This window comes from Notolepis coatsorum, assembly GCF_963971535.1.
Source record: "Notolepis coatsorum genome assembly, chromosome: 15".
Taxonomy (NCBI): Eukaryota; Metazoa; Chordata; class Actinopteri; order Aulopiformes; family Paralepididae; genus Notolepis; species Notolepis coatsorum.
Genome location: NC_140179.1, coordinates 40,195,198 through 40,223,121, shown reverse-complemented (window position 1 = coordinate 40,223,121; position 27,924 = coordinate 40,195,198). Strand labels below are relative to the sequence as shown.

The following is a 27,924-nucleotide window of genomic DNA, read 5'->3' as shown; positions in this document are numbered from 1 at the left end:
TTCACTAGTGATAATTGGTCTGTAGTGGAGTCTACAAGGTCTACATTGCCGGACCATGTAGAATCCGGACCTTGTAGACTGACATAATTCTGTGCATAGTTTAGTCTACACAGGCCATATTTCAAATAATCTAAATCTTACTTCATTCATCTTAAACATTCTTGATTTGGGGGATTGGTAGTTCCCATGAAATCTGAAGTTGTTCAAACGACAACAGCGATCCACCTTGAATTAAATCACACAGCCGAGTGAAACCTTGTTGGATGCGTCAGTCACGAAAGGGGCTACTTAATTAATTAATCCAACTCACTTTATTTATAGAGCACATTTAAAAACAACAACGTTTACGAAAGTGCTGTACAAGTCCCACAACATAAGATAAAAAAAAAAAAAAAAAATTTAAAAAAAAATTTAAAAAAAATTGTATTTAATTTTTTTTTATTTTTTTTCGAAGCTTCGAATTAAAATCGAAGCTTGGCCCCGAAGCTTCGATTGCCAAAAAAAGCTTTGAAGGTCAGCCCTAAATTGTGATGATTGATTGACGGGGACACGGAAACTTCTAACGTTCAGGATCAGCCATGCATTACGTGAGTACCCCACTATTAGGACGTGAAATTCTGTCTACTTAAATTGACACCGCGGATCAATAAAGTATCAACCTATCTATCTATCTATCTAATAATGAGACAATATGCAAATAAGATAATACTAATTGTTGTGAAGGGCCAGATTAAACCGAATATATATATTTATTTATATATATATATTTAATTGTATTTGTATATTCTCTAATATTCCCTGATATCCCTTGTATATTCCTTGTACAATATGCATTGAATATCCATTCTAGCCTACTGAACATCCCATAATAGTCTCCATTCTACTATTGGTCGAGACCTTGGTGCCAGGCTGCCATACCCCCCAGACCCAGTTCAAACGTACCGCTCAACATGCACAAACAAGTCCTAGTTCCGCGTAGGAATCTGGCTACCGCACCACTAACGGTACTATTTGTTCATAGTGCGTATATATACTGCGCTACTAAAGTAGGACTTCCTTTTTAGTCCAGTTTCTTACCCTCCAATAGAGTGACAGACGTAAAGCCTCCCCGCGACGCCACGTGTGGGAGTAAGGCCAAGTTCGGCCTACCATCGGTATTGAGACATCGTGTATATTAATATTTGAATAGTCATATTTGGCACTATATCGTCGAGTTGGACGTAGTCTATTAAGCTAATAATAGTCTATTCATATGTAGTGCTTCGTGCGGTGAGAATACTATCGTAGTCAGTACCCCATCGTTTCGGGCAGAGAACTGGCTGCTTATCCAGGGTGGCCGACCCCATGTGAGGCTGCACCCGAGGAGCCCCAGAGCCGACGAGCGAGTGGACCTGCATACCGGATTATTCTACCGACGACAGCCCGCCTTCCCAGGCACGGATTATGCTTTGTATACAGTGATTATTCTATGGATAAAGACCAACACTGCCGTGTGTTGGAGACCCCCCCCCCGGAGAGGACGACAGGTGAGGAGACGCTCTACACGACGAGGTCGCTTCACGTCTCTCCATCGTGGACCGAAGGAAGCCGGCCCACAGAGAGTCCAACTGCTTTCATCTGTGGATCGAGGATCGCTGAGGCACCGAGCCGCACAACCGTGGGTTCTCCCAGGATACCCTCGGCCAGACGGATACAGCCAGACTCTACCCCCCCCCCCCTTCTCCAGTTGTCTTACAAGCGACCGGAATTCCCCCCTAGTGTATCCAGTTCTATAATCATTAAAGTATCATTGCTATTATTCCTTAACTATTCCAGGTCGTATATGTACCACCTGCGCCTTCAGAGATTGGACATTCTCTATTGATATACCGACGAATACTCTTGCCATAAAAGTGCATACTAATTCCCATTCATAAATGTGATTGATTTGATTAAGTGCTTGCTCTACACACCATCGCTGTGTAGAAATAAAGACCTATTTATAATTCGTACATTTGTGTTGGATCCGTTTCATCTACGTGACAGTGTTCATCATAATATATTTATGCCGAGTACTGGGTGGCCGAATATTAAGTACAAAGGTAGTGGTAGTAAGTATCATATCTAGTAATACAGTCAGGGAATTGTACCCCTCAGTTACACTAATAATTGTCTGTTCCCCATATATGAAATGAAAGTGGCTTGCAACTTTACTGCTGGTAAAATCACTGTTTATTTCTCGTTTTGCATAGTATTACATTCCACTTCTATAAACAATCAAAGTCCTACCGTAAGAGCCTCATACGGGTCAATTAAACCTTTTTTATTAGTCTTTCCTTCGAGCTAAGTTGGACTGAACATTTCACTGTCAAAAGCGCAAATGTAAATAAGGTTGCGTTGCAACAGTTTTCAAAATAAAGGTCATATATACAAATACCTCTCAATTCTTATAAAAAAAAAGTCCCGGATATACATAAACATTAATTGGCATAGATCGCTATAAACGGCCCAACACATTGATAACTTTAGGCACACACTGAAACCAGTAACATCACAAATATGAAGCAGGTAATTACCCATACAAATAATAAACCTTTCATGGGGTTATTTACAATAATAATAATTCATTTGATTTCTAAAGCACTTTTCATTGTGAAACAAATGTATGCAGAGTTTCTTGTCCTCCTGATTAATGGTGTGTGTGTTGTGATGATCTCATTCAAGGAGCACTACACAAGCAGGGAGCTAAATTAACTTTTTGACTCACCGGCCAGTGGCGGGTAGATGGGAAGAATCTACCCGCCAAGCATATTTCTTACCTGCCAAATTTTTTTTGATTAAAAAAATAAATAAATGTATTTTATATACAAATATTTTTTTTTAATAAAATATATATATTATATAATCATACTTGTAGTTGTATTATCTGCAAAACATCGCCACCACGCAACAAGTCAAAATGCTCGCTATCTGCAAACAGCTCCACTGTCTGTGTGTATACTCGAGTAGCCTCCAGCTCCAGCAAGGATTCTCCGGCGCTGCAGCTGGACCTTAAACTCTACATTCAGCATGCAAGGATTCTCCGGCGCTGCAGCTGGGCCCTATTCAGCGTGCCCTCATGCGAGAGCAGAGACAGAGCAGAAGAAGAGCGTGTCGCGGATGTCACGTTGGTAAACAAGCCAACGAGATGGATTCTCCGGCGCTGCAGCTGGGCCCTATTCAGCATGCCCTCATGCGAGAGCAGAGACAGAGCAGAAGAAGAGCGTGTCGCGGATGTCACGTTGGTAAACAAGCCAACGAGATGACGCGCCGTGCAGCGTTTCCGTTAGCCGGTAATTACCGGTATTTGACCGGCAAAATCTGTTGAAGTCCGACATATTTCATCTCTCCGGTCTTAATGTCCGGTGAAAATAATTCCCTGAGTCTAAGCACAATTTGATTATTTGAATTGTATTAAAATAGGCTAAAATTAAATAGCCTATGCGATGAACGAAACGATCATTACATTTGTTTCCTCGTTGCTTCTAATAATGACAACGACGTTGTCACCGAGAGCTTAGTGCTGGGTGTGCGAACTTTTGTGAAGCTGCAGAGCCATAGCACCAGCAGCCCAATGCAGTATTCCAGCAGTACTCCAATTCAGCCATTTTCAGCCAATGTTGGGTGGGGGGCGCTGCTGTGCGGTTCCCAGAAAAGAGCCAATAACAGCTGGATCAGCTGCTCTGCAGCGCCATACTCTTTGCAAATAAGTCGTTGCGAGGTGGAGAGAGTCGTCACGCAAACCACGATAATGTTGCCGTCTCTCTGCTTTCTCAGTTCTTCGCTTGATATAATTAATACAAATGTCCAATATAACGGAATTCGTTAGCTCATAAAAATGTGATTATAACAGACTGCTGTTTAGTGTCGGACCGACTGCCCACATACGCGGTCTATTTTATTTCAAGTCAGCAGCAGCACGGAGTATCGAGGGACTTATTTTATTTGGAATATATTAATGACTGTATACGCAAAAGTAGCCTAGTTTTAAGTAATACTATTATAAATCTACATGCCTTGAGGATGACATTCTTTATATAGCCTGCCTATCAATTGTTTTAAAGCTCAATAAACTATGACCGGAATTAATCTCATTTGTCCGGTAGATTGAAATCTTGCCGGTCACGGAGACCGGCAACAATTGTTTCTAACGGAAACCCTGGCGCCGTGAGAGACGGGGTTGCCAAACACTGCGACTGTCGCGTTTTTTTTTTTTACATGACTATAAGGTACCCGTCACACGGCGGGCAGACCTCTCAGTGGCACATGCCAAATGTAAAAACTGCCCGCAAATGGCGGGTGGCGGGGTCCAATTTCGCTCCCTGTACACAAGCGCGCGCACACACACACACACAGTTTGTTGTTTTTGTTCTATTAGTGATTTACACACTTTCTCAGTTGGTTCATTATAAAAGATACAAACCTGAAAACAAACGCACTTAAATGTTAAATAAAAGGACCACAGTAATGAGGCAGGAGGAACATATTTTTTTAATAATGGTAAAATTGTTATTCAAAAATGTGCCCCTAAAAAATATTTTTTGCCCCTAAATTTCTCATTTAGGGGCAAGTGTGCCCCTAGTGAAAAAGCTTAGCGTACAGCCCTGAGTATCATATGAACCTGAACGTTGCTAGCTGCCGGAGCCCAGATATTATGACTGGAGCTGCGCTTGGGAATGAGACCCACACAGGATTTCCAAATAAGAGTATCGATATGAACTACACGCCAGCTGGCGGGCAGACTATTATTGTTAGACGCCAGACGGTAAATCTACACGCATTTGGCGATGGGCGCCCAGTTATTTTGTTCCCTGCGGGCAATCAAATAGTCATGTGAAAACCGAAAATCATGATCCAATTCTTTAGCGGAGTTCTCACTCGCTGTCTCAGCACAGACACGCAGCGCACTGCTGCTCCTACCCCTCCCGCACCTGTTTCTGTATGCTGCATGTAAACAGAGGCTATTGCCTCCGACAGTCACCGTGACGTTAGTCTAGTCAGTGTGGGACCTTCGTGAGATAACGTTAGCTACCGTTACAAAATGACCCAGTCAACTATTCACTTAGTTTAATACATGAGGCATTGTGTAACGTTATCCAGCCGGCTAGCTACTGATAGCTCCCGACATCAACAACTGCTCCAGCAATAGTCCAGTGCATAATACCTCCGTTGGCTAGGTAGCTCATGTTAGCCCACGTTAGCTCACTAGTCACTACGAAATGTCCCAGTAAACTAAATAGTTCAGAGGCGTTGTCCCAACGCCATCCAGCAGTAGCTACAGATAGCTCCTGACATCAATGTCCTACAACATGCGAGCCCCTGGCTTACATCGCATGAGGGCTGCTGAATAGGGCCCAGGTGCAGCGCAGGAGAATCCTTTCATGCTGAATGTAGAGTTTAGGGTCCAGCTGCAGCGCCGGAGAATCCTTGCTGGAGCTGGAGGCCACTCGAGTATACACACAGACAGTGGAGCTGTTTGCAGACAGCGAGGTGGCGATGTCTCGCAGATAATACAACTACAAGTATGATTATATAATATATATATTTTATTAAAAAAAAATGTTTTTATATAAAATAATAATTATTATTTTTTTAATCAAAAAAAAGTTGGCAGGTAAGAAATATGCTTGGCGGGTAGATTCTTCCCATCTACCCGCCACTGGCCGGTGAGTCAAAAAGTTAATTTCGTGCCCTGACAACACTACAGTTAGCTCTCAGAATAGCCAGTTAGCCCGCAGCACCAGCAACGGTAAGCGTGTCTCATTTAATTTCACTCACTGAAGCGGGGTTCCCCTCCTCCTCCTCCTCCTCCTGTGTGTAGAGACAACCAGCTCTGCATGGCTCGCCCCACTAGTGAGGACTAGTCTCGCCCTCTGCTGGCGCGTGTGTGCACTACAACAAAACTCTGTTTAGACGGTATTGATTTTCAATACCGTCGGTATTTTGAAATACCCCGGTATACCGTAATACCGTCATACCGCCCAAGCCTAATCAGTGTATTAGAAGTGTAACAGCAGTGTATCATCAGTGTATTAGAAGTGTAACAGCAGTGTATTGAAAGTGTAACAGCAGTGTGTCATCAGTGTATTAGAAGTGTAACAGCAGTGTGTCATCAGTAGGGATGGGTACCGAATTCGGTACTTTTGAGGTACCGAACCCAAACACGTCGGTACTACCGAGTATCGAATCAAGTGAGATACCGAAAAAATATATAAATTTTTTACTTTACTTTACTTTTTTTTTTTTTTTTTTTTACTTTTTTTTTTTCGTGTCAACGTTCACACGCACAATATATGCTTACCTAGGATTTGACTTGATTCAACAACAAAGCAGTCAGAGCAATGACAAGCCGAAAACTGTCGAAATTGTAGTTATTTGAAGTTTGGATTTTTTTTTTACGACTGAGGTAGGTAAATTAAATTTCTTGAGACTAAAGTACCGAAAAAAGGTACCGTTGGGTACCGGTATCGATTCACAGGTACCGGTACCGGTATCAGTTCAAATGTGAAAGGTACCCATCCCTAGTCATCAGTGTATTGGAAAGTGTAACAGCAGTGTGTCATCAGTGTATTGGAAGTGTAACAGCAGTGTGTCATCAGTGTATTAGAAGTGTAACAGCAGTGTGTCATCAGTGTATTGGAAGTGTAACAGCAGTGTATCATCAGTGTATTAGAAGTGTAACAGCAGTGTGTCATCAGTGTATTGGAAGTGTAACATAGAGCCATATGGAATCCGCGATCACGGAATCGCGGACGGAATCGCGGAATTGAGCAATAAAAATGGAATCAACTATAAAAAAAAAAAAAATTAATTAATTTTTTTTTTTTATGATTTTTTTTTTTATGTTGTGGGACTTGTACAGCACTTTGTTCAACTTTGTCAGTGCTGTACAGTTTAAACCTTTTTAAATCTTAGACAAACAAAACACTTTGCTTTCATGAAATATTGTAAGCCGTCATTTGAGGCTTTATAAAAGCAGCACAATGAACACAAATCTGTCAGTGCCGAGTCCGACCTCATCTTAAATAACAAACAGCATTGCTTGTTGTAGTTAACAAAGAGAGGCAGAGTTGATTTTGCAAAAATATATATAATTATTATTATTTTTATTTTTTTTATAATCAAATTTTATTTTCATATTCGAATCCCATGCCCATCGAACGAAGCTTCGAAGCTTCGAAGTATTTAAGACAGCCCTATTAAATGGACTGTTATATCTTATTAAATTGTGGACATTTATTCATTCCCACTTATTAGACACTATTTCTGATGGTAAAATTTGCGTACAAAGCAAAATACAGAATTCTGAAATATTAAAACGGAAAAAACGGAATTTGGAAAAAAATTAAATGGAATTTGGAAAAAAATAAAATGGATTTCATATGGCTCTAGTGTAACAGCAGTGTATCATCATCAGTGTATTAGAAGTGTAACAGCAGTGTGTCATCAGTGTATTGGAAGTGTAACAGCAGTGTATCATCAGTGTATTAGAAGTGTAACAGCAGTGTGTCATCAGTGTATTGGAAGTGTAACAGCAGTGTATCATCATCAGTGTATTAGAAGTGTAACAGCAGTGTATCATCATCGTTCATCTTCCAATCGCTTAACCATAACATAACTTACCGGTACCCAAACAACGTCTCCCCGAGTCCACTCATGCACAAATCCATTTCAAAAACGTTAGAAAAACGCTCCATTTCCCGATTCCTCAATCATCCAATGTCTGGAAGTGGACCCATGGTCCATTCGATCTTAATAAACAGGAACAGCATGTTAGGATAGGGGTTTGGCGGAGCCCAATTGCAGAACACAGGAGGAGAGAGAATGGAGCGGTTTAGGTGGGTTTTAATTATGATTCCCCAAGCAGACAGTTTCACAAATAGGAAATGTGCGACAGGTACAAGAATGTTCACGGGATGAGGAATGGTGCGTTCCATGTGCCGCACGGGGCGTCCAGGTGAGCGGAGTACTGGGGCGGTGGTCCTGGGGCACAGAGAGAACAGGATTAGCGACAAGGCAATTCAACAAGGTTTTGAGTAGCAAGGCTAGAGCTAGTCGTCGTACCTAGGAAGTAAGGTTAACACTCCGACGAGGGTAGAACAGGATCTGCGGGCTGAAGTATCCTCACGCTGATGAGGGAATCCGTCACAGCCGTGTTGATTGATGGGCTGGCAGCGTGGGAAACCGGGGAACGGATGCTGCCCATATAAGGGTGTGAGAGGATAAGGGGTGAGGGAGGCTTCACGTGATGGTGATGGTGAGGAAGGAGGAGGGGTGAGGAAGGCTCTCGCCGTGATTACAACACAGCAGTGGTCACTAGCTTACTAGTAGATGCACTTACTAGTGGAGGCAAGACTGCTGAATGTTGATATATGTTCTACTAAAGTGAAATATTAAGAATATTTTTAAGATACATTTTTTTTAAATACATTTTACTATCATGTTCCAGGAAGTATCCATCCACACAAAAGCTTCCCAGTCATCCCTCTTCCCCGAGACGGACTCTTACAAAACATGAAGGTAATACACGTACACACACGCTCACACACATGTACACACACACACACATGCTCACACGCACATACACACGCTTCCACACACACACACACACACACACACACACACACACACACACACACACACACACACACACACACACACACACACACGCACACGCACACGCACACACACCCTAGGATGATTGTGATTTGTCTAAAGAAACAAAGCTAGAGTGTTTTTTACCCTATATAGCGGAATGATAATACTATAGGTTCAGCCAGACCTCTCTCTGAGCACTAACATAGTTTATGTTTTATTATGATCCCTTTTAGCTGTCAAATTATTGACCGCTAGTCTTCCTGGGGTCCTCACAAGGAAATAATACAACAGAATACAAATACAGAATGTGATTAGTAATACAACTAAAATGTGAATAAATAGAAAGTAAATAACATATTTTATATTCAACATTGAAGATACAATGAATGATTGAAGGCCTTAACACATTCCACCCAAAAACCCATATCTGACAGGGTAAAATAAAAATAAAACATAGTCAATCACATACTACACTATACACTTACTACATCGGTCTCATTTACATGAGTTCACTTTTCTATATCTTAGTAGTGTGGAGAGAGGTATAGACACGAAAGTATAGCAGCTAAAAATGTCCCCTTTAATGGTTGGACAAAAGGTTATTTGCATACAATTCACTTGTCTCCATTAGAGAGATCTGACATCAGACGTTCAGGTTTCTGCTTTGATTTGTGTTTCATGTGGTCCATCCATGTGGTTATTGGCAACAGAATGTAGTTAAGAGGAAACTCCCTGCTTGTTGATCCTAGGATCAGCCTCATATCCCCTTCCTCTCTACTTCAAAACGGCTTTGGGTTGAGAGACACAACAGGAAACATTACTACACACCCTGTGTGAACATTAAATACGTCAGCCCATGTATTTGCACGTGTAAAGTCAATCCAAATCACTTTGAGTGTGAGTGTGATACATCACCAGAAACTACTCAAACTCTACTCTGTCATTAACTATGAATGAACACAAAACTTACAGTACCATCTTAATAATAATAGTTTGAAAACATTACAGGCTGGGTGTATTTTGAATATCCTGTGTGGTTCGTTCCTGTACTTTGATTATAATCAAATGTGCTTCTTTACCCAGAGGCTGGAAAGTTTAGTACATTACTAATGGTCACTAGGTTCAAACAGTTTCAGGCATTTTATTTTATTTGTATTTATTGGTTTAAAATACAGAGACAGTGCATATTAAGGAACATTACTGTAAATATGCCAGTTTAGCCAGATGCAACAACACACATTACTATTCCATTTAGATATTTAGATACCAGGCTAAAATACTGATCTGAGATGTTGGTCAGGCTTAAAATAGTGCCAAATGAGCCACTGCCACTACCACCAATAGCCACACGAGCAACGGGTCCAATGCATCTAACATGCTTTGCTTCCTCGCCATTCCTGTATGCCCAAGTCATGGTAAAAACTAACCTTATCTGCTAACGTTATCTAAGCTGGTCTCAAAACAGTTAACTAACCCTGGAGCAATTCGCAGCAGAGCAGTCCTCTGGACCAGTTAAAACGGTTAAACTAACCCTGGAGCAACTCACAGCAGAGCTCTCTTTCTCTTTCTCCCCCTCTCCCTCCCTCTCTCTTTCCTTCTGTTTCTCTCTCTCTCTCTCTCTCTCTCTCTCTCTCTCTCTCTCTCTCTCTCTCTCTCTCTCTCTCTCTCTCTCTCTCTCTCTCTCTCTGTACATTCAATGATTTTAAGTAGCCAAACATTACACTATAAAAACGAACTGGATAGTTGATGATGATAATGCAGAGAAGAATTACTGCTAAAATGACTATTACCTATAAAGATAAATTCATCATTAGTGAAGATTAAGCTATTTAGAATAGAATATAGAATAGAACATGCAATGAGGACTGAGAACATCACATTTCATTTCAAACCTTTATTTATACTCGTGAAAGCACTGAGGTTTCCCTCATTTAAAGTGATGACGAGTTAACAAAGGACACAAATATCATAACAGTTATTAATTACAATGAATTACAATTATTACAATGATGGATTAAAAACAATTACATGATTCAGTGCATAGGTCAAGTGCAATGCCTTTAAACTCCATGAATGACGGGAATGCTCCGAGCTTTAGGCTAAAGCTACGTTAAGGCACCTAAGGCTATGTTTAGACGGAGAGAGTCTGAACAGAAACCGCAAAAGTCGTCTTGCGGTCTCACTTTTAATTTTGACTTGGAACTTCCTTAGGCGCCTGAGGAAGTAGAGGCGTTGTCGTGCCTTCTTCACAACACTGTCAATGTGTGTGGTCCATGTCAAGTCCTCGGATATGTGGGCTCCGAGGTACTTGAAACTGTTCAATCTCTCAACCGGTGCCCCGTCAATGCTGAGGGGGCTGTAGTCCTTGACCCCCGACCTCCTGAAGTCCACAATCATCTCTTTTGTTTTGCTGACGTTCAGGGAGAGGCAGTTCTCCTGACACCACTGTGACAGATTCTCTACCTCTTCCAGGTAGGCCCTCTCGTCGTTGGCAGAGATCAGGCCCACCACTACTGTGTCATCAGCAAATTTGATGATTGTGTTGTTGTTCCGCTGTGCCACGCAGTCATGTGTGTACAGGGAGTAGAGGAGGGGGCTCAGAACACAGCCCTGGGGGGCCCCTATGTTGAGCGTGATGGATGAGGAGGTGCAGTTGCCTGCTCTTACCACCTGGGGTCTGCCCGTCAGGAAGTCCAAGACCCACTGGCAGAGGTCGTAGTTCAAGCCCAGGTCCCTGAGCTTGGCTATGAGTTTGGAGGGGACTATGGTATTGAATGCTGAGCTGTAGTCAATGAACAGCATTCTCACATAGTTCCCCTGCCTCTTGTCCAGGTGTGATGCTGCTGTGTGCAGCACATGGGCTATGGCATCCTCCGTGGATCTGTTAGGGCGGTATGCAAATTGCAGGGGGTCCAGGTTGATGGGGAGGGAGGAACAGATGTAGCCCTTCACTAGCTTCTCAAAGCACTTCATGGCTATGGAGGTGAGGGCTACAGGGCGGTAGTCGTTGAGGCAAGCGGGCGTAGATTTTTTGGGTACAGGGATGATGGTGGACTTCTTCAGACAGGTGGGGATGACAGCCTGTTCTAAGGACAGGTTAAAGATGTCAGTGAATACCGGGGCCAGTTGGTCGGCACAGACTTTTAGGACGCGGCCGGGGATGCCGTCCGGTCCTGCTGCCTTCCTGTCCCTGATATTCACTTTTTTAAAGGTCCGCCTCACCTCATGCTCTGTTACCCTGAACACTGAGTCTCCATCAGCAGACTAGTGGCTGCTAGGCTGGTGTTGTTATTCACAGCCTCAAACCTCGCATAGAAGGTATTGAGATCATTTGCTAAGGAGATGTCACTGTTCAGTTTGAGGGAGGTGCCTTTGTAATCTGTCATTGTTCTGAGGTCCTGCCACATACCTCTAGAGTCAGCCTGTTCAAACTGAAGTTCAACTTTATCCCTGTAACGCCGTTTTGCCTCTATTACTGCTCTCCTGACGTTGTATCTTGCCGTCTTGTGTTCTTCCATGTTGCCTGTCACCAGCCCGGTGTTGTAGGCTGAGGTGCGCACTTTCAGAGCCTCACGGACGGATTTATCTACCCAAGGCTTTTGATTTGGGTAGATTCTAATTGTGGTAGAGGGGATTGTTTCTTCTACCAGAGTACAGACAAAGTCAAGCACCGTTTCAGTGTATTCGTTAATATTGGCTGTGTTATCACGGAATACACTCCAGTCTGTGCATTCAAGTGCAGCTTGGAGTGTCTCCTCTGACGTCACAGTCCAACGCTTAACCTCTCGCGATACTACCGGCGTTCGCTTGAGACTTTGTTTGTACTTTGGCAAAAGAAAGATGGCGGCGTGGTCCGATTTGCCGAATGGACTAAGAGCCTGTGACTTGTACCCATTCTTAAATTGCGAGTATACATGGTCTAATATGTTCTCGCCTCTGGTGGGACAGGTCACATGCTGATAGAAATTCGGCAACACCTTTTTAAGACGCACGCTGTTGAAATCGGCCAGAACCAAAATGGCAGCGTCAACAATAGCTGTCTGGAGTTTGTTTACCTCATCGTGTAGCTTTGAAAGTGCGGCCCCAGTGTTCGCGTGTGGTGGGATGTACACTCCGATCATGATGATGGACGTTAACTCCCTCGGGAGTCGGGAGAAAGAAGGGTCGGCATTTGATGGTGATATACTCCAGGTCTGGGGAGCAGTGGTTAGACAATTCCTTTGCGTTGCCTATATCACACCAATCCTTGTTTACCATGAAAGCAATGCCACCTCCTTTCGTCTTTTGTGACTCTTCTGCCCTCCGGTCCTTGCGGAGAACGAAGAAGTGGTCTGCCGGTTCTATTGCATGATTTGGGACATCGTACTATGCTATTATGTATACTACTATGTACTATGCTACTATGTCTATTAGGGCTGACCCCTATTAATCGATTAGTAGACTAATCGGTCGAAAGGGGCCGTAGTCGACCGGCCAACCTCTTAGTCGAATAAAAAAAAAAAAAAAAGAAAAGTATTAATATATAATCCTAGTCGACCATCCAAATCCTTAGTCGGGGACAGCCCTAATGTCTATACTACTATCTACTATGTATTATGTCTATTCTACTATCTACTGTGCTACTATGCCTATACTACTGTTATTTATTAATATTATTATTGAAAATATCTTTCTGTGACAACGTCCTACTCTTTTGGGTTTAGGTCAACGGACTGGGCTTCAGCGATCAGTCTCTCTCCAGAGACCACGCCCAGAGGCCTTCCAGGAGGGTGGAGGTTTCTCCCGCACCCAACCGACCGTTACCTCGCGTCCGCCCGGTTTACGGGAGCCACTCCTTCGGCACCTACACCATCCCGGGTCCGAGACAGCCTCCCCGGATCGGAACTCTGCTGGACGGCTCGTACGGGATGGACCCCACCTTCCGCCACGCCTTCTCTGAGGTACCAAGCAACGCGCGGCTTCACATGTCCACCCACCACCCCGTCTCCGGCTCCAGGCAGTCGGTGAGACAGACGGGCGGGACTCGGCCCGTATTAATAGACGCTACCTTTAAACACAGCACCCCCAACGGCTCCCCCCCCCGGCCCAAGACGAGTGTCGCGAGACGACAGTCTTCTGCCGTGGGACAGAGGCAGGGAGGCTTGGCCTGGTTGTCTCAGCTCAGGAGAGAGATGGACTTTCCGCACGGAGGCAGACGGGAGTCTGACACGCCCTCGCTGGGCAGCATGGAGGTCGACATGGCAACAAGGAGGAGAGAGGCGGAGCCTCCTGTTCAGCAGATCCATGTGAAGGAGGTTACAGCTGTGTAAGGTTATCCTCTTTTAATTGGTCTGTTAGAAGGTATAGGTGTGTGTGTGTCAGTGTGGATTTGATGATGGTATTTGATGTTCTCAGTCCTCATCGCTTATAGCTAGAATATATCAGCATTTTGATCTTTCACGTTAAAAGACGTTTATAAACCTAAACCCTTACCTGAACCCCAACCTTAACCTCACTGATTACATCAGTATATGTCCTACCATAACCTAAACCATAACTATTTGTGTGATCATCGATTCTTGAAGTTATAATGCATTTCAATGAAGTCCGGAGACCTTCTAGCTATGACCCTACTCATCGCTGTCTCCCCACCCAGCAGTTCAGAGGTCAAGGCTCCTGAGCTGACCTTAGAGAGGGCAGTGAACCTGTTGTCCCAGGACAACGAAGACACACTGATCTCCGCCTGCAGCTTCATTCAGAACCAATGTGTCAACAGCGCAGATGCCAAGAAGATGGTAGGCTGTCTCTGCCTCCTCTCCTTGTTATCTCACCAATATTCATAGGATTTTGTCGCTTAATTAATTATTACAGATTTTTTGTACAGATTTTACAAACCTTGACAGGCAGAATAAAAAAGAACGATGTAAAATGTTAGTCATGTGATTTCATCCGTCCCCTATAGGTGATTGCTGATTTCAGAGGAATCATCATAAAATTTGATTACATTAGGATAACTTTATTACATTGTTGTTTTTTATTGTTGAGTTACATTTAAAACATAAAAGTTAAAAAAGGAAAATAAATAGATAAATAAAAATAACTATATAGTCAGGTTTGTATCTATCTATCTATCTATCTATCTATCTATCTATCTATCTATCTATCTATCTATCTATCTATCTATCTATCTATCTATCTATCTATCTATCTATCTATCTATCTATCTATCTATCTATCTACCTACCTCTACACCTCTCTCTCTACCTCTCTCTCTACCTCTCTCTCTCTCTCTCTCTCTCTCTCTCTCTCTCTCTCTCTCTCTCTCTCTCTCTCTCTCTCTCTCTCTATAGGTGTTCTACCTCCATGGTATTCCTAAACTGCTGCAGCTGCTTCAGAGTGACATTGAGGAGGTTGAGCGTGGAGCGGCCGGGGCGTTGAGGAACGTGTTGTTCCAGAGCAACGAGAACAAGATGGAGGTGAAGGAGAAGGAGGGCGTGTCCATCATCCTGCGTGTCCTGAAGGGCTGCCATGACGTGGAGACCAGGAGGGAGCTCACCGGTCAGTTTAGACTAGGGACGTTCTGCTTAGGCCATTAACTGTTCAGTTTGGACTAGGGATGTCACACTTAGGCCATTAATCCGTCAGTTTGGACTAGGGATGTCGCACTTAGGCCATTAATCCGTCAGTTTGGACTAGGGATGTCCCATTTAGGCCATTAATCCGTCAGTTTGGACTAGGGATGTCCCACTTAGGCCATTAATCCGTCAGTTTGGACTAGGGATGTCCCACTTAGGCCATTAACGGGTCTGTTTGGACTAGGGACGTCCCACTTAATCCATTAATTGATCAGTTTGGACTAGGGATGTTCCACTTAGGCCAGCAAGGAGCTGATCTGCAGTAACGCCCCCTCTATGGTTGTAGCGCAACCATTCGCCAACAGCAGAGCGAGTGGAAATACCCGACACTTCCTCAATCGGGTTTTGACAGAGAGAGGCAGAGAACGAGCGAGCGAGAGAGAGGGAGAGAGAGAGATAGAGAGGGACAGGCATAGGCGGCGCGTGAACCGGACATTAGGGTAGGCTATATACCGCGGAGCGCGCAAAATGTTTCCTTTTTTGTCAATACACAGTGCAAATTAAGTGTTCAAATGAAGGCATCCAATAATAGATTAACCATTGTCTTACCTTAATGCAGCAAAATGCGACGTTTCGTCTTTCTTGGCATCAATGATCTTTTCTGCTTTAACTTTGTCTGTGAGATCACTTTCAATGTGAAGCAGGCTGGCGCATTGTTGTTCTTTTGGATGTGATGTGCCTCATTGTTGAGAAAGACCGTTCACGACTTGAATCACAAGTTGCAGTGCTGACAGCAATGAAGGGAACGTCTTTCGTAATTTAGATCTCATCATGCTTTGAAAACAATGTACATACAGTAGCTCTAAAAAGTTTCCACGATTTGATGAACTCTGACTCATCATGTCCTCTCAGAGCAAGCCATTGTTTGCCAAGATAAAGCAACATACAGCCGCCCTCAGGTGATCCGTAGTTATGCCCAGGGGCAGCCCGGTGCAGCTTCTAAATTACTTTGTTTATATGCCTTGGAAAAATACCGTATATCCATTTTGCTTTTTTAAATTTGACTCAAAATAGTGCGCTGGTGTTTCGCTTCAAAGTGATCGGCGAGCGGAGATTCAGAACGCAGATGTTTGCTTTCCTGCGGGATCAGGATGATCATTATGCATGATGTGATTGGCTACATTATTTAACCTGACACGTGATTGGTTACTGCCTGTACCTGGAATTTCTATTTATAGAAATGTATTTATATTTCTATCTCTCTCTCTGTCTGCCAGTCGCAGACTGTGGGTGACTGTCACTCAAAACACTTATGGGCGGAGCCCAACCAAAACAGCTTGAAATCTTGAAGTCGAAAAAAATTTAGCTTTTGAGTAGTTGATTAAAAATATAAAACAATGAATTTCTTTGAAATAAACTTTACAGATGTGTTCCATAGACTCACAGGAATTGTGTAAAGTTGCCCAGATAGTGAAAGGAATAGCAATGCATGTCCCCTTTAAAAGCTGTGGGAAACACTGTAATATATCAGAATTTATTGTCTCATCTGTTGGGAATCATGAAACTAAATGTAAATGGATGATAGAAGGTGCATTTTATGTCAGATTTATCATGAAGTGATTTCTGGAACTTTTGAGGACGTCACTTGAAAATTCCAGTTTCAGTTTGATATAGGGTTGCAGTGGTGATGTTTCCCTTGACTAATAAACTCAGGACAACACCAGTATTACCGATGACATGCAACATTTTATAATGGCGCTCTGCTGCACAGACTTATAAAATATATATGCTGTCCGCTAGGGGTGGAACGGTTCACAAAATCACCGGTTCGGTTCGTATCACGGTTTTAGGTTTACGGTTTTCGGTTCGGTTCGGTATACATTGTTTTTTTATCTTAAAACAATTTAACACTCCAAAAATACCATACATCAACATAAGATATATAGCCTAAGAATAATCCAACTTTTCAGTTATTCTCAAGGACGTACTGTAGTCATGCAAAAACTGAAAGAATGAGGCCATTTGACATCAGGCACATTATTTTGACAGTGACGGTTAGAGCTAGGAGAGATTTTGGTACAGCAAGAGGGGAGGCATTGCTGATTTTTTTAACATGCTTCTCATTTATTTAGTAAAAAAAAGGTTTACCTTTTAATAATGTTTGGCACACAAAGACCGAACTGACTGAAAAATATAGGCAACATTTGTCAAAGTATTAACTTGGTGCAAACAAAAAATTATTAAACCTTTCCATTTTTGTGGCCACATTATAGACAAAGGCCAAGATAAAGTATGCATAATGCTCAACCAGCACTAGACTTTCTTATCAAAAAGTAAAAGTCACAGAAAAGATGATTAGGGTTTTAAATAAGGACGTTTCTTGTATTAATAATAATTTGCAATAAGGAATGTTGTAACTGTTGTTATCTTAAAAAAAAAAAGGAGGTGTTACAAGGGAATGGGGAATATAAACCCCCCCACACAGTGGTGTGTGGAGTTGGTACGTCCCCGCAGGGACCAGGATGTTATGGGTTGCAGACGCAGTTGACACACGCTCTAGTCTCCTGGCTCGTTATTGAACAGTTATCTTTGAACCTCTGTTGTCAAGCCTCGTCAATATACCCCCCTTCCCCACTAATCAAACTGGTGTCGTGGAGTCACTTCTCTGTGAGCGTTTCCACAGTTAGCTTGCGGCTAACATTAGTTAGCTCGCGGCTAGGGTTGCCACCCGTCCCGTAAAATACGGAATCGTACCGTAATTGGAAACTAAAAGACGCGTTCCGTATTGAACTGATACGGGACACACTTCGTCCCGTATTTTAAGGTTGCCAGTATTGTGAGAGAAATGAGCCAGCTGACCTACAAAAACAAGCAAAATTGTGACCAAAAGTTGCGGGAAATAAACAGACTTGGCAACTCTGGTATGATGGGCGTGCGCTCAGCAGCTCACGAGTCACGACCAATGAGAATTCGCGCTTTCACGTTGCTAAAACGTTCTGTGCGGTCTTCTGCTCAGCTCAGTCACTGCATCACCGGGCTGTTTGTCTACAGCAGACACTACTCCACCGCGTCCTAAAAAGACAAAACGCCTCAAGAAGTACAGACCTGAGTGGGAACTGGCCTGGTTTGATAGCGTCAGTGGAGATGTTTATAAAGCAAACTGCAAAGTATGTAGGTATGTGTTTTCTGTGGCGCATGGTGGACTGACTGACGTCAGACAGCATGCATCAGGAGAACAAAAATATTCCCGAAATATAAGAACTCAAAGGACCCAAGCACAGGTTTCACAGTTCTTCATGACTGAAACATCTCCTGAGATTGATTCGGTATGGGTATATCTTATTTATCTGGTTGTGTTTTTAACTAGATGTCAGTATTTCTATTTACCTGCCCTGGCAGCCAGGAGCCTACATATTGGCTGCTGATGTCGTCTAGGCCAGGGGTCAGCAACCTTTTTGACATGGAGTGCCTGTTTGAAATATAGTTGTAACTAGTGTGCCTCAACAATATTCCATGCATCGTAATTTTTCTTCTTCTCATAATCAGGTCTTTTTAACACTTTGGTCGCCAGGCTTATATTCTATACCATCCTCCGCCAGCTCTATTTGTCTATGGGGATGTTTACCTTCTTTGCAGGGCTATAACTTTTTAAATTGTATTGCTAAATTGACATTACTATGGCCCATTCAACGTCCTATATCTATTGTTCAGGGTGTAGCAATGTTATACTTTTTCATTCACATATTCATACTAAAATACGGTCTAAAGTATAAGTATGTTTTTATCGTTTTCTGCAGCTTTCTCCAGAACGTGATTTATAGCCCCAAATGCATTATATTGATGATCAAATACAGTTTGGTAGCGATCGGTGCCAGATAAAAAATTTCAAATGGACGTGCTTCTAGAAGTTACTACTGATCATCTGATGTTGACCGGATGGGGCGGGGGGTCGTTTATAATTCCGTGGGCAACGTTATATCATTCATCTAGTGTGGGTCATATGATCATCAGAGCAGTTAGTATAGCAGACATTAGAAAATAACGCTGAAACTCACAGTATCTTCCTCGCGCCGTTGGGGGATGAGCGTGGAATAGAATTTTTTCTATTATGGGATGTCGAAATACCCGATCCATCTCCAGGTTGTATAATAGTATATACGTCCAAATCATGTTGTTTGTCGAGTTATTTGCACCGATCGGTGTTCACTGTGTCAAGATGGAGTCCTGCTAATGATAGCGAGTGCCCGGACGAAATATGGGTGAGTACCACTTCATCCACATGACTTCCTGTTGGGCGATCTGCCGAGCGGCCACCAGATGGCGCTCTTGAACCGTTAGAGAGTTGAGTGGAGCTCAGCAGTATATCTCAGGTCCCCGGAGGAGAAATATGATTTCGATCACAGATCTTTGAAATATTGATATCAAAGACGTGTTACGGCGTCTTCGGCAGAATGAGCATGGCGGGCAATGACGAGTTTCGGCGTTTCCGGCGATTAAAGTGTTAAGAACACAAGTTGACTTGGTAATACTCACTTCAATGAAATAGAAAAATAAATAATCAAATTTGTTGATTAATCCCACTGGTCACAATGGTGACCGTAATAATGTTTTTGTTATAAGGCTCTGCAAATGTTACTGAATGGTGTAGCAATGTATTTCCAGCTAAATTGAAATAATAAACAAATAACGGGTCTCAATTAAATATGTGGTAGTAAAAAGAACCTGTGGGAGGATTTAAACAAGATAAATGCGACAACAGTGCAAAATATTTCACTATAGTAATTCAATTATGCTGCCCCCTGTGCCTATGAAAATGCCCCCGCGTGCCTATGCAGGCACGCGTGCCTAGGGTTGCCTACCCCTGGTCTAGGCTATTTCACTTGACTAATATGGTTGATTGTTCATTAATGTTGAGTTTTTAAAGTCTAATAAATAAACATGTATTTATATTAATCAATATAATTAAATAGTGTGCCCATTTAAACTCTTATGTTGTTATGCTCATCTGGAAAACGGAATTATTCATAATGGATTAACAGTTAATAAATACATAAATAATAGAATTCATAAATACATAAATGCAAAAATACTTAAATAAATACTTAAACATAAATAAATAGTGTTCAGACAACAATATAAAAGTCATACTGTGCAATTTAATTTAATTTCAATTGTATCATCCCACTCCTCCCCTCTAGGTTACTGCAGCTGAGGTGACACAGGTATACCACACGGTTAAACACAACCTCAGCTACAACAGTGCTGACTGTTTGTTTTCTATGCATTTCAGGAGTTTGGGGGGCTGGCTCCCCTAAATAATTAAATAACATAACCCTAAAACCGAAATAAAGTAAAAAATGAAATAAAAATAGTTATAAAATCCGGCCATTTTCGCCCAAAAAACGACCAAAAAAGATTATCATGCTCGCTTCGCGCACGCTCGAGGAAAGGTGTCCCTTATTTCTATTAGTGAAAGGTGGCAACCCTACTTGCGGCTAAAGTTAGTTAGCTCGTAGCTAACGTAACATTAGCCTAGCTCGAGGCTAACGTTATATAACCAAACAACCGTAGAGGTCGTACCGAGCGGTTTATGGTTCGAATGCGTACCGTTCGGTACGACTTCCACGGTTCGGGGCATGTGTGTATTGTTCAGTACACGGTTCGAATGCATACCGTTCCACCCCTACTGTCCGCACATACACGTTTACTTTATATTGTTGTCTGAATGAGTATTGATAACATACACCGGTGGCGGTGGTGGGCAAGTAATGTACTCAGTGGAACACCAGTATCACCCACTACCATGGCAAGCCTAGTGTAATACTGTCCCTCCCATTACCGTGCAGCTAATATGATGAAAAACTACTGGATTATCTCACATGATTTCCCTTATCTAAGCAGAAGTAGTGATGGATATCATTTAGGGATGTCCGATATTATCGGCCTACCGATATTATCAGCCGATATTGGCATTAAAATGTGATATCGGAAAATATTGGTATCGTTTTAATATTTTTTTACATTTCTATAACCTTTATTTACCCAGGCAAGCAAGTAAGAACAAATTCTGATTTTATTTATTGTCAAAAGTATGCATAATGTTATGGTAATTCCACAACAAGACATATGTAATGTTAATTACCTGAAATTATTCAGTTTTTTTGGGGGGGAAACCCTGCATATATCGGTATCGGTTGATATTGGTTGATATCAGTATCGGAAATTAAGAGTTGGACAATATCGGTATATCGGTAAAAAAGCCAATATCGAGCATCCCTAATATCATTATTATTATTAAAAGTCCTTGTGAATATCATGATATTTATTTTCCCCAGCCCTGCTGGTCGCCTGAAGCTCTCTTCACTTAATGCAAATTTAAGTAAACTTTATTCCAAACAGAAGCCCAGGAGCTTCTACTTTTCTTATCTTTGTTTGGATAATGTTTCACATTGCTCTGGTTCCAGACACTCGTTTACTGTCGTTAAGTAGGCCATGTAACACTAGCTGAGCAGCTGTGGTGGTGAATGAATGAAGATATGAATGAAGAAACCTGCGACAAATGTTTTGTTTTTACTGGTGCTATGATGAAGACACATTCATACAATGTATTAGTGCAGCTTCAGTCCATTTAATTATGGAGAGAGTAGGTCTCCATTACACTGCTGAGCTACTCTCACCTGCTGTCTCTTATGCTACTATACTATCTACTATGTACTACTATCTACTATGTCTATACTAAAATCTACTATGCTGCTATGTCTATACTACTATCTACTATGTCTATACTACTATCTACTATGCTGCTATGTAGGGGTGGGAATCACCAGAGGTATACAAAATTATTATTTTTTTATTTTTTTATAAATAAATAAATAATTGGGCGGCTAAGTGGCGCAAGTGGGCAAGGCGCTCGCCACTAACGCAGGAGATGCTGGGTTCGGGCGTTGCTACCAGCTTGGCTGGTCGTTCATACTAACACAATTGGCAGTGTTAGGGGTGGAAAAGCTGGTGGGTGGGGAATCGGGATTGGACGTTGTGGACAGCGACTCCTACAGGTCGGTTGGTGCGCCTGTACAGCAGAATCAGGAAGTAACGGGGGCAGCGTGAGCCTCCCACGCGTTACTCCTCGCCACTGAGAGATCGCACTGTACAGGTGAAAAGATGCACACGTGATGCAAGGCTTGGTCCTCACTGCAGCCGACCAGTGGGAGGCATAGTCTAGCAACATTCGAGACAGGGGAGGGGAGAATTGAAGGGAGAATTGGCGAGGCGAAATTGGGATGGGAGAAAAATAAGGAGAAAAAGTGGATAAAAAAAATATAATTATATCGATACTTGGCGTCCCTGTATCGATACAGTATCGCCACGCAAAGTATCGCGATACTACTACGTATCGATATTTTCTCCCACCACTACTGCTATGTCTATACTACTATCTACTATGCTGCTATGTCTATACTACTATCTACTATGCTGCTATGTCTATACTACTATCTACTATGCTGCTATGTCTATACTACTATCTACTATGTACTATGCTATTATGTCTATGCTACTATGTCTATACTACTAGTATCTAATTATGTCTATACTACTGCTATGTACTATGCTACTATGTCTATACTACTATCTACTATGCTGCTATGTCTATACTACTATCTACTATGCTACTTTGTCTATACTACTATTCTACTATGTCTATACTACAATCTACTATGCTACTATGTCTATACTACAATCTACTATGCTACTATGTCTATACTACTATCTACTATGCTACTATGTCTATACTACTATCTAGTTCAAGTTCAAGTTTCTTTAATAGTTGTCATACAGAAGTACAGAATACTTTTGTACAAAATGCTTCTTACTGTTGCGCTCCAGAGACTGTGCATGACAAGATAAGTATGAAATAAAAACATAGTAAAAATTAGAAGAAAAAAAAGAGGTCACAGTGTTCAGTTTAGACATATGTACAATGTTCGTAGACGTAGTTACCATACAATATACAATACAATCTACTATGCTACTATGTCTATACTACTATCTACTATGCTACTTTGTCTATACTACTATTCTACTATGTCTATACTACTACCTACTATGCTACTATACCTATACTACTATCTACTATGCTACTATGCCTATACTACTACCTACTATGCTACTATACCTATACTAATATCTACTATGCCAATATGTCTATACTACTATGTAATCAAAGTGAAGCACTCAAATTTGGCACTGCTAGACGAACAATACCACTTGCCCTTAGCCACCAGAGGTGAACTCCTCCTGACATTTTGTAAGTCTCTTTAGCATCAGCTAAATTACTCAATGTAAATGTCTACTGGTCTGGCACACTCCCAGCTTCCTGTCTCTGTCTCACCTGGGTCATCTCTCTCTGTCTCACCTGGGTCATGTCTCACCTGGGTCATCTCTCTCTGTCTCACCTGGGTCATCTCTCTCTGTCTCACCTGGGTCATCTCTCTGTCTTACCTGGGTCATCTCTGTCTCACCTGGGTCATCTGTCTCTGTCTCACCTGGGTCATCTCTCTCTGTCTCACCTGGGTCATCTCTCTCTCTCTCTGTCTCACCTGGGTCATCTCTCTGTCTCACCTGGGTCATCTCTCTGTCTCACCTGGGTAATCTCTCTCTGTATCACCTGGTTCATCTCTCTCTCTGTCTCACCTGGGTCATCTCTCTTTCTCTGTCTCACCTGGGTCATCTCTCTGTCTCACCTGGGTCATCTCTCTGTCTCACCTGGGTCATCTCTCTCTGTCTCACCTGGGTCATCTCTCCCTGTCTCACCTGGGTCATCTCTCTCTCTGTCTCACCTGGGTCATCTCTCCCTGTCTCACCTGGGTCATCTCTCTCTCTGTCTCACCTGGGTCATCTCTCTCTGTCTCACCTGGGTCATCTCTCTCTGTCTCACCTGGGTCATCTCTCTGTCTCACCTGGGTCATCTCTCTCTGTCTCACCTGGGTCATCTCTCTCTGTCTCACCTGGGTCATCTCTCTGTCTCACCTGGGTCATCTCTCTCTGTCTCACCTGGGTCATCTCTCTGTCTCACCTGGGTCATCTCTCTCTGTCTCACCTGGGTCATCTCTCTGTCTCTCATCTCTCCCTGTCACTATCTCACCTGCTGCTGGAGCAGAACTATCTGAATGCTTGATTCAAAGAAACAAAAATAATCAATATTATAAAACTACAGTACCACTATGACCACCTCAACCATCTCTGCTTTTAGAAAAAATATGTATTATCATTTATCTGGGGAAGAAAATCGGTATATTATGAATGGTGGCACAGACCTAGCTGGTTGCAATGAGGAAAGATAAAAAATGCCGGCATTCCACTTTAGGGAAACTGAAGGACAAAGTATCTGTTGAAAAACAATAACCAACTAAAATTCAGGGGTAAAAAATTTGTCCTTTCAATCAAGAGAATTATCTGTTTTCGGTGTGTTCCAGGGGTGCTGTGGAACCTCTCCTCCCACGACCTGCTGAAGGAGCATCTCTCCAGGCAGGCTCTCCCTGTCCTCACCAGCAGCGTCCTGGTGCCTTGCTCCGGCATCTCGGAGGGAGAGAACCCTAAAGACGAGCTCCTGGCCGACTCGGACGTGTTCCACAACGCTACCGGCTGCCTGCGGTACGTTATCTGGTTACACCCATCAGTTCCATGGGATTTCTAAACATCTAATCATGAAGATCTGATGTTGTGAGATCACATTACTGTATGTCTCCGCTTTGCCTAAATAAACCCTATTCATGTGTCTTCCTGAGACTGTTATGTGTCTCCTATAACTGTTATGTGTCTCCTAATCAAATCAAATCAAATTTACAACACACGTTAATGTCCCCATGGGCCTGACACGTCTTCTTTAACACTATGTGGACCGTCCACATATATATACGTGTTTCGATTCCACCCCGTTGAGGACCAGAGCCACGAGTTAACTTGTGGCGAGTTGTTATTGTTTTATTCCATATTAATAACGCTATTAACGTCCGCGATTGACTTGCAGGACCTACCCACATATTTGATTTTCGAAACATGCAATACCGGCCAGATCCGCTTAGGGGCGCCATCGCTCCACTGCAGTATCATTGAGGGCGATTGAAAAACAATTATTTTCACTGTCTGTGGGCGTTTCATATGAGCCTCGGTTCCAAACGAAGACCCTCCATCTTTGATCCCGTTACCGAACGCATATTTCAGCCTGGAATAATGGGATTTATGATTAGCCAATGGACATATCGATCTACCAGATTCCGATGACTAATGACGAAATGCTGCCGGCGATCACATGGCCTGACGGTAGGATACTATTCCCCCAAATTACAGCTGGATTGGACATTGTTTTAAAACGTAACGTGATCGATCAGTGAAAATGGTATATTGAACGCACACTGTATTGCTAATCAATAATAGTAATCGGCGTTCCCTGCCACCCCCATTTCATCCATAGATGCTCTGTAATAGTCCGGATGCTACGCAGTTTGTTTTATTTCATTCGTATATATACAGCTGAAATGGCGTTTGATATAACGTGACTAGCCTTTAGCCTATTATCTAGCTCCCCAGAAAAAAACCGAGGCGAAAACTGTGATAAACCTTATATTCATGGCGCTATAAAATGACAACCAACCGATGGATTTTTATTTTCTTTAAGCCATTATGAAGGCACGGTTTATGCACTCAAGTGACAATGAGAATGGACAGATAGCAATACTATAAATTATATATATAGCTGTTAGAAAGTACATCGGTTTGTAAACAAACCTCTGTCCTCTGGCCTATAAATCGGCGCTACATGCTGGTCGTCAATGTGTTAAACAAGTCAAGAAGAAACATCACAATAAATCAAGAACAAAACAAAAACACCATAAAATTTAAAGATTTTTTTTTTTATAAATGAATGCAACACTCCCAGACATACACCCCAGCGAAGGTAAGGAAAAACTCACTGAAACCTAGCAATAGGAAAAAAAAATTACCACAGGCAATGTGGAGGAGAGTTTTGATTGATTGATTGAAAAGTTTATTAACAGATTGCAGAATGGGTACAGTACAGTACATCTCAATACATACAATTGTTAAGGGGATGCAGACCAGAGAAAGACTTTCGTCTTGTTTACACCAGGGTCCCCCATTTTCAATTCATCATAACATATATGACATACATGACATACAGGTAGACAGTACTGCTACATCTATACATTTATGACATATCAGATTTGCAAATACAGTACTGTTTGTGATACAAAAGTGTCCAGAAAAGGAGTGTATATACATTTGGCGTAGAAACTGTACATTGGAGGAGGTTGGTGGGGTTGGGTGAGGGCTGTACATTGGAGGTGGGGGGGGGGGGGGGGGGGGTTGGGTAGGGGACACACACACATTTTACACTGTACATTGGAATATTGACAAAGCCTTACTTGGTCATTTACTGTACAACTAGGTTAGGACATTTGTAGGGGCCAGTTTCGAATTGCAGTCTCACGTAGGTGTTTTTTGAGAGTGTTTTTGAAGGTGGGTAGTGATTCACATTCCTTTACAGCTTTAGGCAGGGCGTTCCACATTGATGTGGCATAATTGCGAAACGTGTTTAGTCCCTTGTTTGAGCCGAATCTGGGTTTTACATGATTTGTGGAGCTCCCTCTGGTGTTGTGATCGTGGTATTCACTGACCTTTGGGAAGTATTTTGACATGTACATGGGTACCTTGGTCGCGTAGTGTATCTTGTAGACCAGGCCCATTGCAAGTTGCTGTACTCTGTCGTCTACTCTAAGCCATCCTAGGTTGTCAAAGTGGGCAGGGGTGAGGTGGGTTCTAGGAGTCAGGTCAAGTAGTAGTCTGACTAGCTTGTTTTGAGATGTTTGTAATTTGTTTTTTATTGCCTTTGAGGTGCTTTGGTACCATGAGGTGCAAGCATAGTCGTAGTACCCTTGAATGAGTGCTCCTGCTAGAGTCTTCAGGGTATTCTTGTTTACCAGAGAGGAGATCCGGTACAAGAATCGCGTTCGTTGGTTGACTTTTTTTATTACATTGGATGCCATTTTGTCACAGGAAAGATTAGCCTCTAGGATGGAACCCAGGTAGGTAATTTCATCTTTCCTTGTGATAATATTGTCACCCACTGTAACCGAGAAGCCGTCGGTCTTGCTGAGTTTGTTATTTGAACCGAAGAGAATGGACTCTGTTTTGCCCATGTGTAATGATAGTTTGTTGTCGGCGAGCCATATGCAGATTTTGCCTAGTTCCGAGCTGAGGGCTTTTTCAACCTGTAACTTGTTCTTGTCAGAGACCAGCAGGGCTGAGTCGTCCGCAAACAGGAACAAGTTGCAGTCACAAGCTGACGACATGTCATTTGCATAAATTAGGAATAGTAGCGGTCCTAGTATGCTTCCTTGTGGAACACCACAGCTCACTGTGAGGGGGGGGGATAGGGTACCGTTTACTTCCACCATCTGTTCCCTCCCCTCCAGGTAGGATTGTATCCAGCTCACTGATAAACTATCAAAACCAATTGCTTTTAGCTTGTCAATCAGAATGGTGTGATTGACAGTGTCGAAGGCCTTTTGTAGGTCCAGCATGACCATGCCGCAGTATTTGCCCGCGTCCACCTCTTGTTTGATGTGGTCGTTCAAGTAGAGAAGGCATGTGTCAGTGGAGTGGGATGTTCTGAAGCCAGATTGGAATTCGTAGATTAGATTTTTTTCCGCGAGGTACTTTTCGATCTGTTCGTATA

At 42.5% G+C, this 27,924-nt stretch overlaps 1 protein-coding gene across 4 annotated transcripts in view; it reads left to right on the top strand.

The window, feature by feature from the left end:
• pkp2 (plakophilin 2) overlaps window positions 1-27,924 on the top strand; it is a 78,007-nt gene that overhangs the window by 16,240 nt on the left and 33,843 nt on the right. For 2 of the 4 annotated variants that reach the window (XM_084330902.1, XM_084330900.1), the window contains exons 2-6: window positions 8,468-8,538; window positions 13,320-13,921; window positions 14,252-14,390; window positions 14,946-15,153; window positions 24,644-24,821. In XM_084330902.1, the coding sequence (XP_084187028.1) occupies window positions 8,468-8,538; window positions 13,320-13,921; window positions 14,252-14,390; window positions 14,946-15,153; window positions 24,644-24,821 (1,198 nt within the window). The remainder of the gene's footprint in view (window positions 1-8,467; window positions 8,539-13,319; window positions 13,922-14,251; window positions 14,391-14,945; window positions 15,154-24,643; window positions 24,822-27,924) is intronic. The other 2 variants (XM_084330901.1, XM_084330903.1) reach the window with 2 other exon arrangements.